The 12497-nt window shown below is 36.4% G+C and overlaps 1 protein-coding gene across 6 annotated transcripts in view; it reads left to right on the top strand.

Moving 5' to 3' along the window:
* Positions 1 to 12497, top strand: part of MTMR3 (myotubularin related protein 3) — a 141823-nt gene that overhangs the window by 84779 nt on the left and 44547 nt on the right. For all 6 annotated transcript variants that reach the window (XM_077761619.1, XM_077761620.1, XM_077761621.1 and 3 more), the window contains exons 3-5: positions 2414 to 2498; positions 9806 to 9895; positions 10296 to 10412. In XM_077761619.1, coding sequence (XP_077617745.1) covers positions 2496 to 2498; positions 9806 to 9895; positions 10296 to 10412 — 210 coding nt within the window. In that variant the 5' untranslated portion in view covers positions 2414 to 2495. The remainder of the gene's footprint in view (positions 1 to 2413; positions 2499 to 9805; positions 9896 to 10295; positions 10413 to 12497) is intronic.

The raw sequence follows: 12497 nt of genomic DNA, 5'->3' as shown, positions 1-12497 counted from the left end.
AGCATGAGCAGAGGAGGATCAGACACAGAATCTGAAACAGGCTCCAGGCTCTAAGCTAGCTGTCAGCCCAGAGCCTGACACGGGGCTCGAACCCATGAACCATGAGATCATGACCTGAGCCAAAGTCAGACGCTTAACCGACTGAGCCACCCAGGTGCCCCAGGAGTCTCTTATGTTTTGTCCCCCTCCCTGTTTTTATATTATTTTTGTTTCTCTTCCTTTATATTCATCTGTTTTGTATCTTAAAGCCCTCATGTGAGTGAAGTCATATGAATTTTGTCTTTATCTGACTGACTAATTTTACTTAGCATAATACCCTATAATTCCATCCAGGTAGTTGCAGATGGCAAGATTTCATTTTTTTTTGATTGCCAAGTAATACACTCATTGTATATATATACCACATCTTCTTTATCCATTCATCCATTGATGGACATTTGGGCTCTTTCCATATGTTGGCTATTGTTGATAGTGCTGCTATGAACATTGGGGTGCATGAGCCCCTTGGAAATAGCATACCTGTATCCCTTGGACAAATACCTAGTAGTACAATTGCTGGATTGTAGGGTAGTTATATTTTTAATTTTTTGAGCAACCTCCATACTGTTTTCCAGAGTGGCTGCACCAATTTGCAGTCCCACCAGCAGTGCAAAAGAGATCCTTTCTCTCCGCATTCTTGCCAACATCTGTTGTTGCCTGAGTTAATGTTAGCCACTCTGACAGGTGTGAGGTGGTATCTCGTTGTGGTTTTGATTTGTATTTCCCTGATGATAAGTAATGTTGAGCATTTTTCATGTGTTGGTTGGTCCTCTGTATGTCTTCTTTGGGGAAATGTCTATTCATGTCTTTTGCCGATTTCTTCACTGGATTATTTGTTTTTTGGGTGTTTGAGTTTGATAAGGTCTTTATAGATTTTGGATACTAACCCTTTATCTGATATGTTTGCAAATACCTTCTCCTATTCCGTCGGTTGCCCTTTAGTTTTCCTGATGGTTTCCTTTGCTCTGCAGAAGCTTTTTATTTTGATGAGGTTGTAATAGTTCATTTTTGCTTTTGTTTCCCTTGCCTCCAGAGATGTGTTGAGTAAGAAGTTGCTGCGGCCAAGGTCAGAGAGGTTTTTGCCTGTTTTCTCTTCAAGGATTTTAATGGCTTCCAGTCTTACATTTAGGTCTTTCATCCATTTTGAGTTTATCTTTGTGTAGGGTTGTGAGAAAGTGGTCCGGGTTCATTTTTCTGCATGTCGCTGTCCAGTTTTCCCAGCACCATTTGCTGAAGAGACTGTCTTCATTTCATTGGATAGTCTTTCCTGCTTTGTCAAAGATTAGTTGCCATACGTTTGTGGGTCCATTTCTGGGTTCTCTTTTCTGTTTAGTTAGTCTGAGTGTCTGTTTTTGTGTCACTAAATATTACATTCTTAAGAAACATGGTCTGGGTGTGAGGGAAAGATGTGAGATTATTAACTTAATTTTGATGTTAGGAAACATATGAATTAGTATAGGGGCACCTGGGTGACTCAGTTGGTTAAGCATCTGATTTTGTCCCAGGTTATGATCTCATGGTTCATGAGTTTCAGCCCTGCATCGGGCTCTCTGCTGTCAGAGCAGAGCCCACATCACATCTTCTATCCACCCCCCTCTCTCTCTCTTTCTCTTTCTCTCTCTCACACACAAAAAGAAATAAACATTTGAATTTGTATAATATGGGTCCCAGATTATAGGAAACTCAAGAGATATGACAAGATGCAATATGTGATCCTACACTGGATTCTCTATTAAGGGAAAAAATTAATGTGAAGGATAAAATTGGTTAAGTTGACCAAATTGGAAATAGATTAAAATGCTGAATCAATATTAAACTTTCTAAATTATAAAACTAGTATTGTGATTATATAAGATTATTTTTGTTCTTAGGAAGTTATGCTGAAGTAGTAAGGAGTAAAGAGGCATGGTGTATGCAACTCTCTTTTAAATGGGTCAGAAATAATAAGTAACTGTATGTATGCATTCATATTTTGCTTACTAAGCCAGTTTGGTTCCCATAGTTAGGGAGATCCATTTTGGATTTATAGATCACCACAAAAACATCCTATAATATTCCAAGAATATTAATTTTGCATTTGCAGGTTAGTTTTAATCTTTATTATTTCATCCAATTTTCTATATTACTATCAATCTTAGAACACGGCCAGCCTTTGCTACTCTTTTGCTCAAATAGGTTAGGACAATGAGGATTTTCACAAAGGCATTATGGAGTTTGGATTTGACTAGTGGGAACTGGCTGGATGATCATTTAACATGTTTCTGGGCTGACTCTGTCAGGTCTGCAGTAGTAGTATGGAGTTCCTTTAATTAAGATATGGCCAAATGGGGAAATTTGCCAATTTTGTCCTGTCTTTTTCCTTTTCTTTTTAAAGATCCAGGCATAAAAGAAAGAAAAGCCTTGCCAGACACTGAAGAAGGGACGAGGATTTCTCCTCCTAATCTGGGCCTCCTGTCATGGTAAGTAAAAGGGAAGTAACAAGAAAATTGGAATTGAACTCTATCCTGAAATTAAGTGAACACTAATAGGTCCATACTTTTTTGTTACTCAAAATCATTTCACTTCTCCATTCCTGAACTCTCTTCTTGTTACCTTTCTTTTATTGCTTACTTAGTAATAAATGGAGTATCTTAATGTACCAGAACCATTTATTTCTGTTTAATTCTGTGAATTAGATATTAGCTCTTTTCAGACAGGTAATACATGGAGTCAAGACTAAAATTCATGGTTCTTGGATTCCATGTTTCTTAATCCTTCTACAAGGAAGTAAGATGTAGTGAAAACCATGTGTGTGCGTGCGTGTTAGTTTGCTGTGCGTAGGAGAATTATGGTATGGTCATACACATATTCTTTATGAATTCACCTTTCTGGAGAGAAGTAAATCCCTACCTTCTCCCTTCTGTCTCTTTAAGACAGTGTTTTTATCCCAAAGAAGGTAAAGCAGCTTTGTACCCCCCATGTGTGTAACAGACATTTCAGTGACTTGTGGGCCATTTAGGGGCCAGTCCAGGGGGAGAAGATGGAGCAATGAGCCAGCCAGTTTCTGTCAATCCTGAGAATATGTAAACAGTGCTTCAAGGCTTAAAAAAAAGAAATGGTGCTCTGTAATATTGTCCTGCTTCTACCTTATGTTTCATAGATCCAAACTCTGTTTCATGCTGGTGCACAAAGAAGGAATTGAAAAGGCCATGTTAATTTCAAGCTTCATTAGGAACCTGGGTGGAAAATGCTTTTTTAAAATTAAAAACAAACTAAAACACAACAGAAAAACTAGTTGTGCAGAAATGTCATACTAAAAGGAGAAAGGTAACTGCTTTCATCTTGAAGCTGAGCCAATTTTTTCTTAGTTTGTGGGTATAACAACTTTTTGATATATCCTACATCCAAACACAGATGAACTTTTAATTTTGTTTCTCTAGAGTACATTTTATTTTATTGGTTTTCCCACAGAGTTTTTAATGAATTGAAAATGTGTTTGCATATTTATATGGTATGTATGCCAATGCTAATGAATAGCAAATGACAGTCTTATAAAAGCAGCTGTGTTCTCTACTGAGGGATTGTCCTTTATTGTATACCACCACATAGCTAGCAACAATGTGGTCCTCGTCCTGATGCTGTAGGGTCTTTGTTGGTGCCCTGCAGATAGTCTTCTGGTGTACTCTGGGGAAGCTTTTGTGTGCTGCTGTAGTTGGGGAGCAGCATGGCCGTGTATCTTTTTTCTTTTTTAAAATTTTCCGTGAAGTAACATTATAACAAGTTTTTACAAATAGTTATAATTCTGCCACCAGTACCAATGGTTGTATTCCTTTCTGACTAGTTCATGTCCACATGTATATTTTATATAGTTAGAGTTAAAGCATAATTAAATTTCTGTTCTGCTTATTTCACTAAAGGAATTAAACATTTTCCCATGTTAATTCGTTGGATTCCTGATGTTCATTACTAGCTGTATAACATTTTGCAACTTGCTGAACCATTGATTTAATTAATAATTGATATGATCTATTGTTTTAGCATTTAGGTTGTTATGTGCTTAATCCTTACATATTTTTAAAATTTAAGATATATTTTTAAAATTTTAGAAAATAATGAGCAAGGAAGAAGGAGAGCGAGAATCCTAAACAGGCTCTGCATTGCCAGGGCAGAGCTCAGAGTGGAGCTCAATCTCATTAACAGTGAGATCCTGACTTGAGCTGAAATCAAGAATCAGATGCTTAACCAGTTAAACCAACCAGGCATTCCTTCCCTTTTTTTAATGTATACCTCTGTGCTGATTTGAGTTAGGTTGTAAAGATTCTTAAAGGAGATTGAGGTCTTTCTCAGGAAGTTAAGCATTAGGAAAAATGTTTTCATGTTTTATTATGGAAAATCTCAAGCTTGTACAAAGAGGATAGTACAGGGAACCCTCCTATATGCATCAGTCCGCTGTAGTAATCATTAATTAGTGGCCATACTTGTTTCTTCTGATTCCCTCACTGTCAACTCTTTGGATTATTTTGAAACAAATCCCAAACTTTGTATCAAGAGAAACTGTATTTTTTTAATGCTTATTATTATTTTTTTATTTTTGAGAGAAAGAGAGCATGAGCATGTGAGAGGCAGAGAGAGAGGGAGACACAGAATCTGAAGCAGGCTCCAGGCTCTGAGCTGTCAGCACAGAGCCTTATGTGGGGCTTCAACTCACAAACCACGAGGTCATTTCCTGAGCCGAAGTTGGTTGTTTAAACGACTGATCCACCCCGACACCTCAAGAGAAATTGTATTTTTGATGACCTTCAATACCAGTCTTTTTTTTTTTTTTTAATGTTTGTTTATTTTTTTAGAGAGAGGGAGAGAGAGAGAAAGAGAGGGAGCGAGCTAGCATGAGTGGGCTAGGGGCCGGGGGGAGGGGGCCCCAGGGAGGGACAGAAGATCTGAAGCAGGGTCTGAGCTGACAGCTGCCGGCCCACTGGGGGGCTTGAGCCCATGAACTACAGGATCATGACCTGAGCCACAATCAAGAGTCAGGCACTTAACTGACTGAGCCACCTAGGCTCTCCTCTAAGAGTGGATTTACTGCTCTTACCTGTGTAAGCCCATAGCAAAAAATAGCCTGAAATTGTGGTGATTAATCCCTTTTCAAGATTTTGTATGTTGTCCCACTGACCTTTTAGAACTGGTAGAGACTAAGAAGTGCCAGATTCCACAATTTCTGGTTTTCCTCAGTAATACCAGGAAATCGACCATGTGGAATACATGCCTCCTAATAGTAAGAAATTACTACTTACAACCTAGGAGAAATTTGTTTGCAAGCCTCTTATGAGGTCAAGACTTGCCAGTTTGTTTCATTCTTCTTGCCTTTTGTCTCCTTACTCTATCAACCATCTCGTTTGACTTTTTTGCTTTTAAAACTTAAAAACTATAATAAATTAGGCAGTTATTTCAGCTTATGGTTAGCCAGTAATTTTATTGTAATACCATTCTTCTAGAAGAATGTCAGTGAATAGTTTTTCCTAATGTTAATTAACCCCTTGGTGATTAATTATGTATTTATGTGCAGGGGGGATAATTGACTCTAAAGCCTTACAGGTAATGTGAATTGAAACAGTCTTTTAAAAAGAGCAATTGTTTTATTGGACTATGAAAAATTCTTACTTCATACTCTTATCTTGCTGACTTAATTCTCTGTCCTCTTAGGTTTAAAATCATTTCATTTTCAGTTTTCAGTAGCTACTTTGGTTATATACAAGTGAATATGCCAGCAAGAATGGATTTGTAATGGCTTCTTAGTTTGGTTTTGTTTTTAGCTTGGTATTTTAATTTTGTGCTATTTAAAGGTCAGTAAAAAACAAGATCTGGTAATCACTGGAAAGAATAAGTATCTCTGTAAATGATCTTGAGGAGAATAAAAATTTAGACCTATATATTTGTGTGAATTAAAAAGTTAATGTGATACTAAGGAGGCATGTTTAAAGTGTACTTATATGTAATAAGTTTTAAAAGCATTCCTTCCTCTAGCATTTCCTACCTGTCCCCTATTGGTTTATGAGAGAAATCTTCCTAAATTCAGGATTCCTCATAACTTTTCTCTTAATTCTAAGTGTGAATACTCAGTGTTCTTTTAGTCAAGAGCTACCTTTTAAGAACGGAACTAGAATTGGTTCAAAGAAAAAAAAAAGGTAAGAGTTACGGAAAAATGAATTCCTTTCAAATATGACATATTTATTCCTTCACCCAGTCATTGACCTCAGAGGAAATGACTGAAGAGGAATAAAATGGAACAGATTGACACAGAATTCATCTAACAAGTTATTTTGGTATTTATAGGCGTTGAGCCATTTTACAAACCTTTGTATACCCTAAATAATTATGTTTTTAGAGATTCTAAGGCACATGATATAAACTTACTAAAATATACCCCGTTCATTAAGCTTTTTTTTTTTTTTTTGCTGTAAGAAACTGAATAGAGGGGTGCCTAGGAGGCTCCGTCAGTTAAGCATCTGACTTGAGCTCAGGTCATGATCTCACAAGCCCCACATCGGCTCTTTATTGTCAGCGCAGAACCCACTTCTCCCTCTCCCCTTGCCCCTCGCCTGCCTCACATACTATCACTGTCTTTCAAAAATAAACATTAAAAACAAAATTATATATAAAAAAGAAACTGAATTGATTTTTTTATACTTTTGCGTTTATAAATTTTTATCAGCTATAACTTCTTAATTCTTCTTAATTCGTCATGGTGAATACCTCACAGTCCTAGGGAAGTGACTGTATTAATATACAGTTTGTTTTCAAATATAACAAGATTTTGTTTAATGGTGACTAAAGTTGTATAAATTTTTTTGGATTTCATGAACTATTTATAAAGTGGTTAAAGTTTCATTTTTAGAACTTGTCACTAATTTCTTTCTACATTTTAAATATCAAACCTTAAGATTCTTGTGCTTTAAAATAAAATGGCATGGAGCCTGGAGCCTGCTTCGGATTCTGTGTGTCCCTCTCTTTCTCTGCCACTCCCCCACTCACATTCTGTGTGTGTGCCTCTTTCTCAAAAATAAATATTAAAACAAATTTTGTTTGATCTTAAAAAATAACAGGGGTGCCTAGGTGGCTCAGTTGGTTAAGAATGTGACTTTTGATTTCAGCTCAAGTCATGATCTCACAGTCCGTGAGATCAAGCCCCATGTGGGGCTCTGTGCTGAGAGGTCAGAGCCTGCTTTGGAGTCTCTCCCCCTATAAATAGATAGATGATAGATAGATAGATAGATAGATAGAACCCAGCTAAATGTTAACATAAACATTTTTGATGAAAAATAACTTTTTTTGTCCTCCAGAAATAGTGTAAAGAGTGGCATTATTTACAGATCTCTTTAATGTTTGCTACATCCTCCTCTACTTCTGCATTTAATTTGTTAAAATATGTTGGGAAAAGTGTTGAAATATATGAAGTAGCTACATATACAAGTATGTAATTAGAAGCATATTTTAATCGTTTTTCTGTCTGGAAAATATTATGTGTATTCTTTTGTTATACCAAAACTTGACATATAATACTCCTTTAAAGATAAGGGGCGCCTAAGTGGCCCAGTTGGTTAAACGACTGGACTCTTGATTTCGGTTCAGGTAATGATCTCATGGTTTGTGAGATTGAGCCCCATGTCAGCTCTGTGCTGATAGCATGGAGCCTGCTTGGGATTCTCTCTCTACCTTTCTCTCTGCTCCTCCTTATTCTCTCTCTTTCAAAAATGAATAAATAAACCTTAAAAAATGGCTTAAAGTTAGTTGCTATATGGAATCTGAAACCATATCAGTGAACTTTTTGTATTATATTACACTTTAAACCATTGGTGTGTGGCACCTTGGTAGCTCAGTAGGTTGAACATCTGACTTTGGCTCAGGTCATGATCTCTTGGTTCATGAGTTCTTGCCCCACATTAGGCTCTCTGCTGTCAGTAAGGAGCCTGCCTTGTATCCTCTGTCTTCCTCTCTTTCTGAACCTCCCCCATTCGTTCTCTTTCTCTTTCTCTCTCTCTCTCTCTCTCTCTCTCTCAAAAATAAACATTAAAAACAACAACAACAAAAACCCGTTGATCTGCCTTGCACTTTATTTTTTAATGTTTTATTTATTTATAAAATGGTATTTAATGAATAAACTGGTTAGTAAGTTTGTAACTAAAACAGTTGCACAGATGCTTTACCTCAAGACAACCATAATATGTCATTAGGTGGCAGAAGTATTTGATGTTATTTCCTGTATGAAAAAGACTTACTTGAAGGGTCAAGATTTAATAAAATGTTACCATTACCCACCCCCTCCAAACTTTATCAAGGACATTCTAAGTGAAATTGGTGTCACTGCTTTGATTATACTAAGGTGCCATTAGTTTTATCTACTAAATTCTTTTTGTTGTTACTACAGATGTCAATACAATGGATAAAGGCAGGTAATGTCTTAATATTATTGTGAAGGTAGTTTTGATCTCATAGAGTCCCTGCTAGGATCTCAGAATCTACGGACCTAACTTGGAGCCTCACTAGTAGTGTTATTGTTATATGGTTAAGAATGCTAATTAGGTAAAACCTTCAGTGTTTTTTATAGGTGGGATTTTTTTTTCTCTTTGAGGAGATTTAAAGAATTGTTGGAATTAGGTTAAGCAGCACATGCAGAACGGTCTCCTAACTAGTGGTTATAATTCTAGTGCTGTTAGAGGAACATGATACATCTTTTGCTCTTGTAAAATGTGCTGTATATATAGATTCTATAATAATTTGTAGTTCTCTTTTCCTAAACCATAAAAATTGACAATATAAAAGACTTTTTTTTTTTTTTAATTTTTTTTTTAATGTTTTATTTATTTCTAGGAGAGAGAGAGAGACAGCGTGAGCAGGGGAGGGTCAGAGAGAGAGGGAGTCACAGACTGAAACAGGCTCCAGGCTCCGAGCTGGCAGTCAGCACAGAGCCTGATGCGGGGCTCGAACCCACCAACTGTGAGATCATGACCTAAGCGAAAGTCGGACGCTTAACCGACTAAGCCACCCAGGCGCCCCTATAAAAGACTTTTTTAATACAAACCATGATTAGTTCAAGTGTCACTGAGATTAGAAATTATTGCTTTTTTTTTTGAAATTGTTTTAATAGAAATCTTTTTTCTAATATAAGGGAGACTAAGCTAGGGATAGTGGTTCTCATGTGGTTTCAGTTTGAGGAATTCAGTTCCTAAACTTAAATTTTTAAAGAAACATTTCCATTATAGAAATTTCACATCTAACCAAAGTAGACACATTGATTTAGTGTGAACCCCTGCTTTACCCAGCTTTCATCAGTTATCCCTCATGGACAGTCCTCTTTGAATTAATTACTGCTCACTTCCTTCCTACCTTTCCCTCTCCCAATTATTTTGAAGCAAATTCTAGACATTACATTATTTCATTCTTAATTCAGGATGTAGCTTTCAAAAATAAGAATTTAAGGTTATAACCTAAAGAGAAAAAACTATCTTGGTTTCTCTTACACGTAATGTACTAACAACTTAATAGTGTTTAGTAAAAATGTTCTTAACCTCTTAGACCTTTTTTTTTTTTTTTTGCACAGATATTATATTTGACTAGCGATGCCTAATATTTTGGATGGAACACTGAGGATGAATACTTTTTCTTTGAGCTTTCTTCCTGTTCACCTTGGTCACTGGACTTTTATTGTGATTATGCTACTAGACATGGCAGAAAAATCAAATATGGATGACTGGGAGCTCTGAAATTATTAAAGGGTTTTGGGTTTTTCCAGGATGAAGAGACTCGGCACAGCCTTGAGTGCATCCAGGCCAATCAGATCTTTCCCAGGAAGCAGCTGATCCGGGAGGATGAGAATCTTCAGGTAATTATAGGCCACTTTGATTATAAAACAAATGACTATTTAGCATCATAGTAACAATGTAGCAGAACTAATGAATTGAAGTAACACACTATATAATCTTATTTTTCCTTAAACCATACACAAGTAGAAATGCAAGCTGGAAAGCATCTTTCCTTTTAGAAAGACATTATTTCCTAAGAATGCATTGTTTGAGATGATCATCTCAGGCATTCCTTCAGTAATGTTGAATTTGAATAACCAAGTATATTTGAATTATGTGGACATAACTCATTCTCTTTAGGTCCTTTATTAGTATGCTAAGTTTGAGTGATGGGTTTTATCATCCATTCATTCAACCTGTGCTTGAAGACTTTGCTTTACTGTTTTAGAACTCTGAAAGGTTTATTCTTGCATTTTGAAGGTTCCTTTTCTTGAACTTCATGGAGAAAGTACAGAGTATGTGGGCCGTGCTGAGGATGCCATCATTGCCCTTTCTAATTATAGACTTCACATCAAATTCAAGGAGTCTCTTGTTAATGTAAGTGATTACCAACTGTTTTCCTGCTAAAGTAGTTGGAGAAAGGAAGAATAAAAGCTTGTTAATGTGCTCAAAGAGAGGAATGTTACACACAGGGTTGGGTATGAAAACATTGTGTGCTCTGCTTTTCTGTCACTGAATTTAGCACTTAGGGACACTAGGTTAACAAGCAACTCTTATACTTGATTTAAAACGTTACATGTAGTTGTCAGCTGAATTGTCCATTGTTTAGTAACACCGAACAATTTGTACTAGGTAATGGTGTATCATTAAGCTTCATAAGGGTACAAAGGCTGAATAGGTTTTTATTCTTCAATCTTTAGTAGCTACCAGTTGCCTGAGTTGAGATAATTTCCAGGACCTTAACATCAAATGATGAGATGTACTTTGAGCTCAATGCAGACTCTCATTATAGGATGAAGTTAACTCTAATGGCTTCTTGGTGGAATAGCATAGATGTTAAATACAATGTTTATTTGCATAATGGACTATATTACTGAAGAAAATGGAGGCTCTCAGATCTCAAGAGTACATTTACCCTTTTCAGTTATGAGGGTAGTCTCTGAACTGCTTCTTCAATGCACTGTCATCATTAATAGTTTTCAGTGAATGTGCCTTTCACCACAAAGATACGAAAGTTCATGTACTTCCGTCAAATGAATGCCTTCTTCCGTTTTCATTTGCTAGTATTGTGGCTTTCTTTGTGCACTTTGGTTCTAGCACAGAGAAATGTATTATGACATTTTATAAAAGCTCAGGGCTTTATTTTCATTCAGATTGTGTGTTTTTGGTATTCATTTTGGGATTCTTTGAAATCTGTCACTTAATTTACTCAGTCATCCAAAAGTTCCACATCTTCTTTGTCATACTCTTTCCTTTGTCAGAATGGCTGCCATTTTGTTTGAAATTGGCTTTTATTATTTATGTAGTATTTATTATTATTCGTAGTTAAGCATTTATATCCAGAAGACATTATGGCTTGAATTCTTCTTGGCATCTAGATTTGAACTACGATCATAGCTATTAATGTTAGTTTTCTGTCCCATCAACTCAAAATACACACCGGATTCATCAAGGAGAGAGGCATGCTGTGCATTCATACCCTATAGCAGTGTATTCAGAAGCGTCTGTTTGATACTGGGTGGCCATGATAGGGGGGAAATGGATGGAAACTCCTATAAAATCCCAGCAACCAGAAGTTGCCCACCGGCTACTGTGGAAGTAAGGACAGTAATAATTAATAGAATTTCCAAGTTTAATTTTGTGTTTAAATTCTGTTTATATGGTTGGAATTCATGAAATTGTAATTGCATGTGGGGATGGTAAGGTTTTGTATTGTATTTTTCCATATAGTCCCGTCCTCAATTTGGTTTGTGGCCAAATATTTCAGAGGCTACTTTTAGATCTATTTGGAGTAGGGTCTGTTAGATAGAAGGTATGGATTTGATCATGTCATTTACCAGCTGAAAGCCCTTCAGTGATTCTTTACTGTTTCTAAGATGAAATTACTTAGCATGGTATTAGGCTAAGTGGTGTGATCCTTGGTGCCTAACTTCATTTTCTCTCTTTTCCCCCTTCTCTCCTTTGCATTGTTAGTAAAACCACCTTCCTTGAAGTATTCAACCATACTTCACACCTCTGAATTCTCTCTCTTCTCTCTTGGTTGGGGAGTTTCTCTTCATCTGTCAAAACTTAGTTTAGGTGGTAACTTTTGTGAAGGTTTATTACCTTCACCTCTGGCTTCTTTGATATCTTGAAGACAACTTTACAACATTTATGAAATGTGTTGTGATTTTTTTTGGTTATTCATCTTTGTATCTTAAGAACCTAGCATGTTTTCTGGTGCCATCGTATTCAGTAAATATTAAGTGATTTGGAGTTAATGTGGGTTTGAAATGCATATTAGACCATTTTTAAAACCCTTTTGGGTTTAAAGCTCATTTAAAAACAAATTTCTGTGTGAACAGAACTGTGTTGTCATAATCTCTAACAGTGGCTGTATGAGTAGGCTCTTTACTGGAGTGTTGGTCCCCCATTGTGAGTGAGATACAGTGCTTAAGAAAACTTACTCCTGTTCTTACTTTT

This window comes from Crocuta crocuta, unplaced genomic scaffold, assembly GCF_008692635.1.
Source record: "Crocuta crocuta isolate KB4526 unplaced genomic scaffold, BGI_CrCroc_1.0 scaffold348, whole genome shotgun sequence".
Classification (NCBI taxonomy): domain Eukaryota; kingdom Metazoa; phylum Chordata; class Mammalia; order Carnivora; family Hyaenidae; genus Crocuta; species Crocuta crocuta.
Note: the sequence above shows the minus strand (reverse complement) of the source record. Positions and strands in the feature narration are given on the sequence as shown.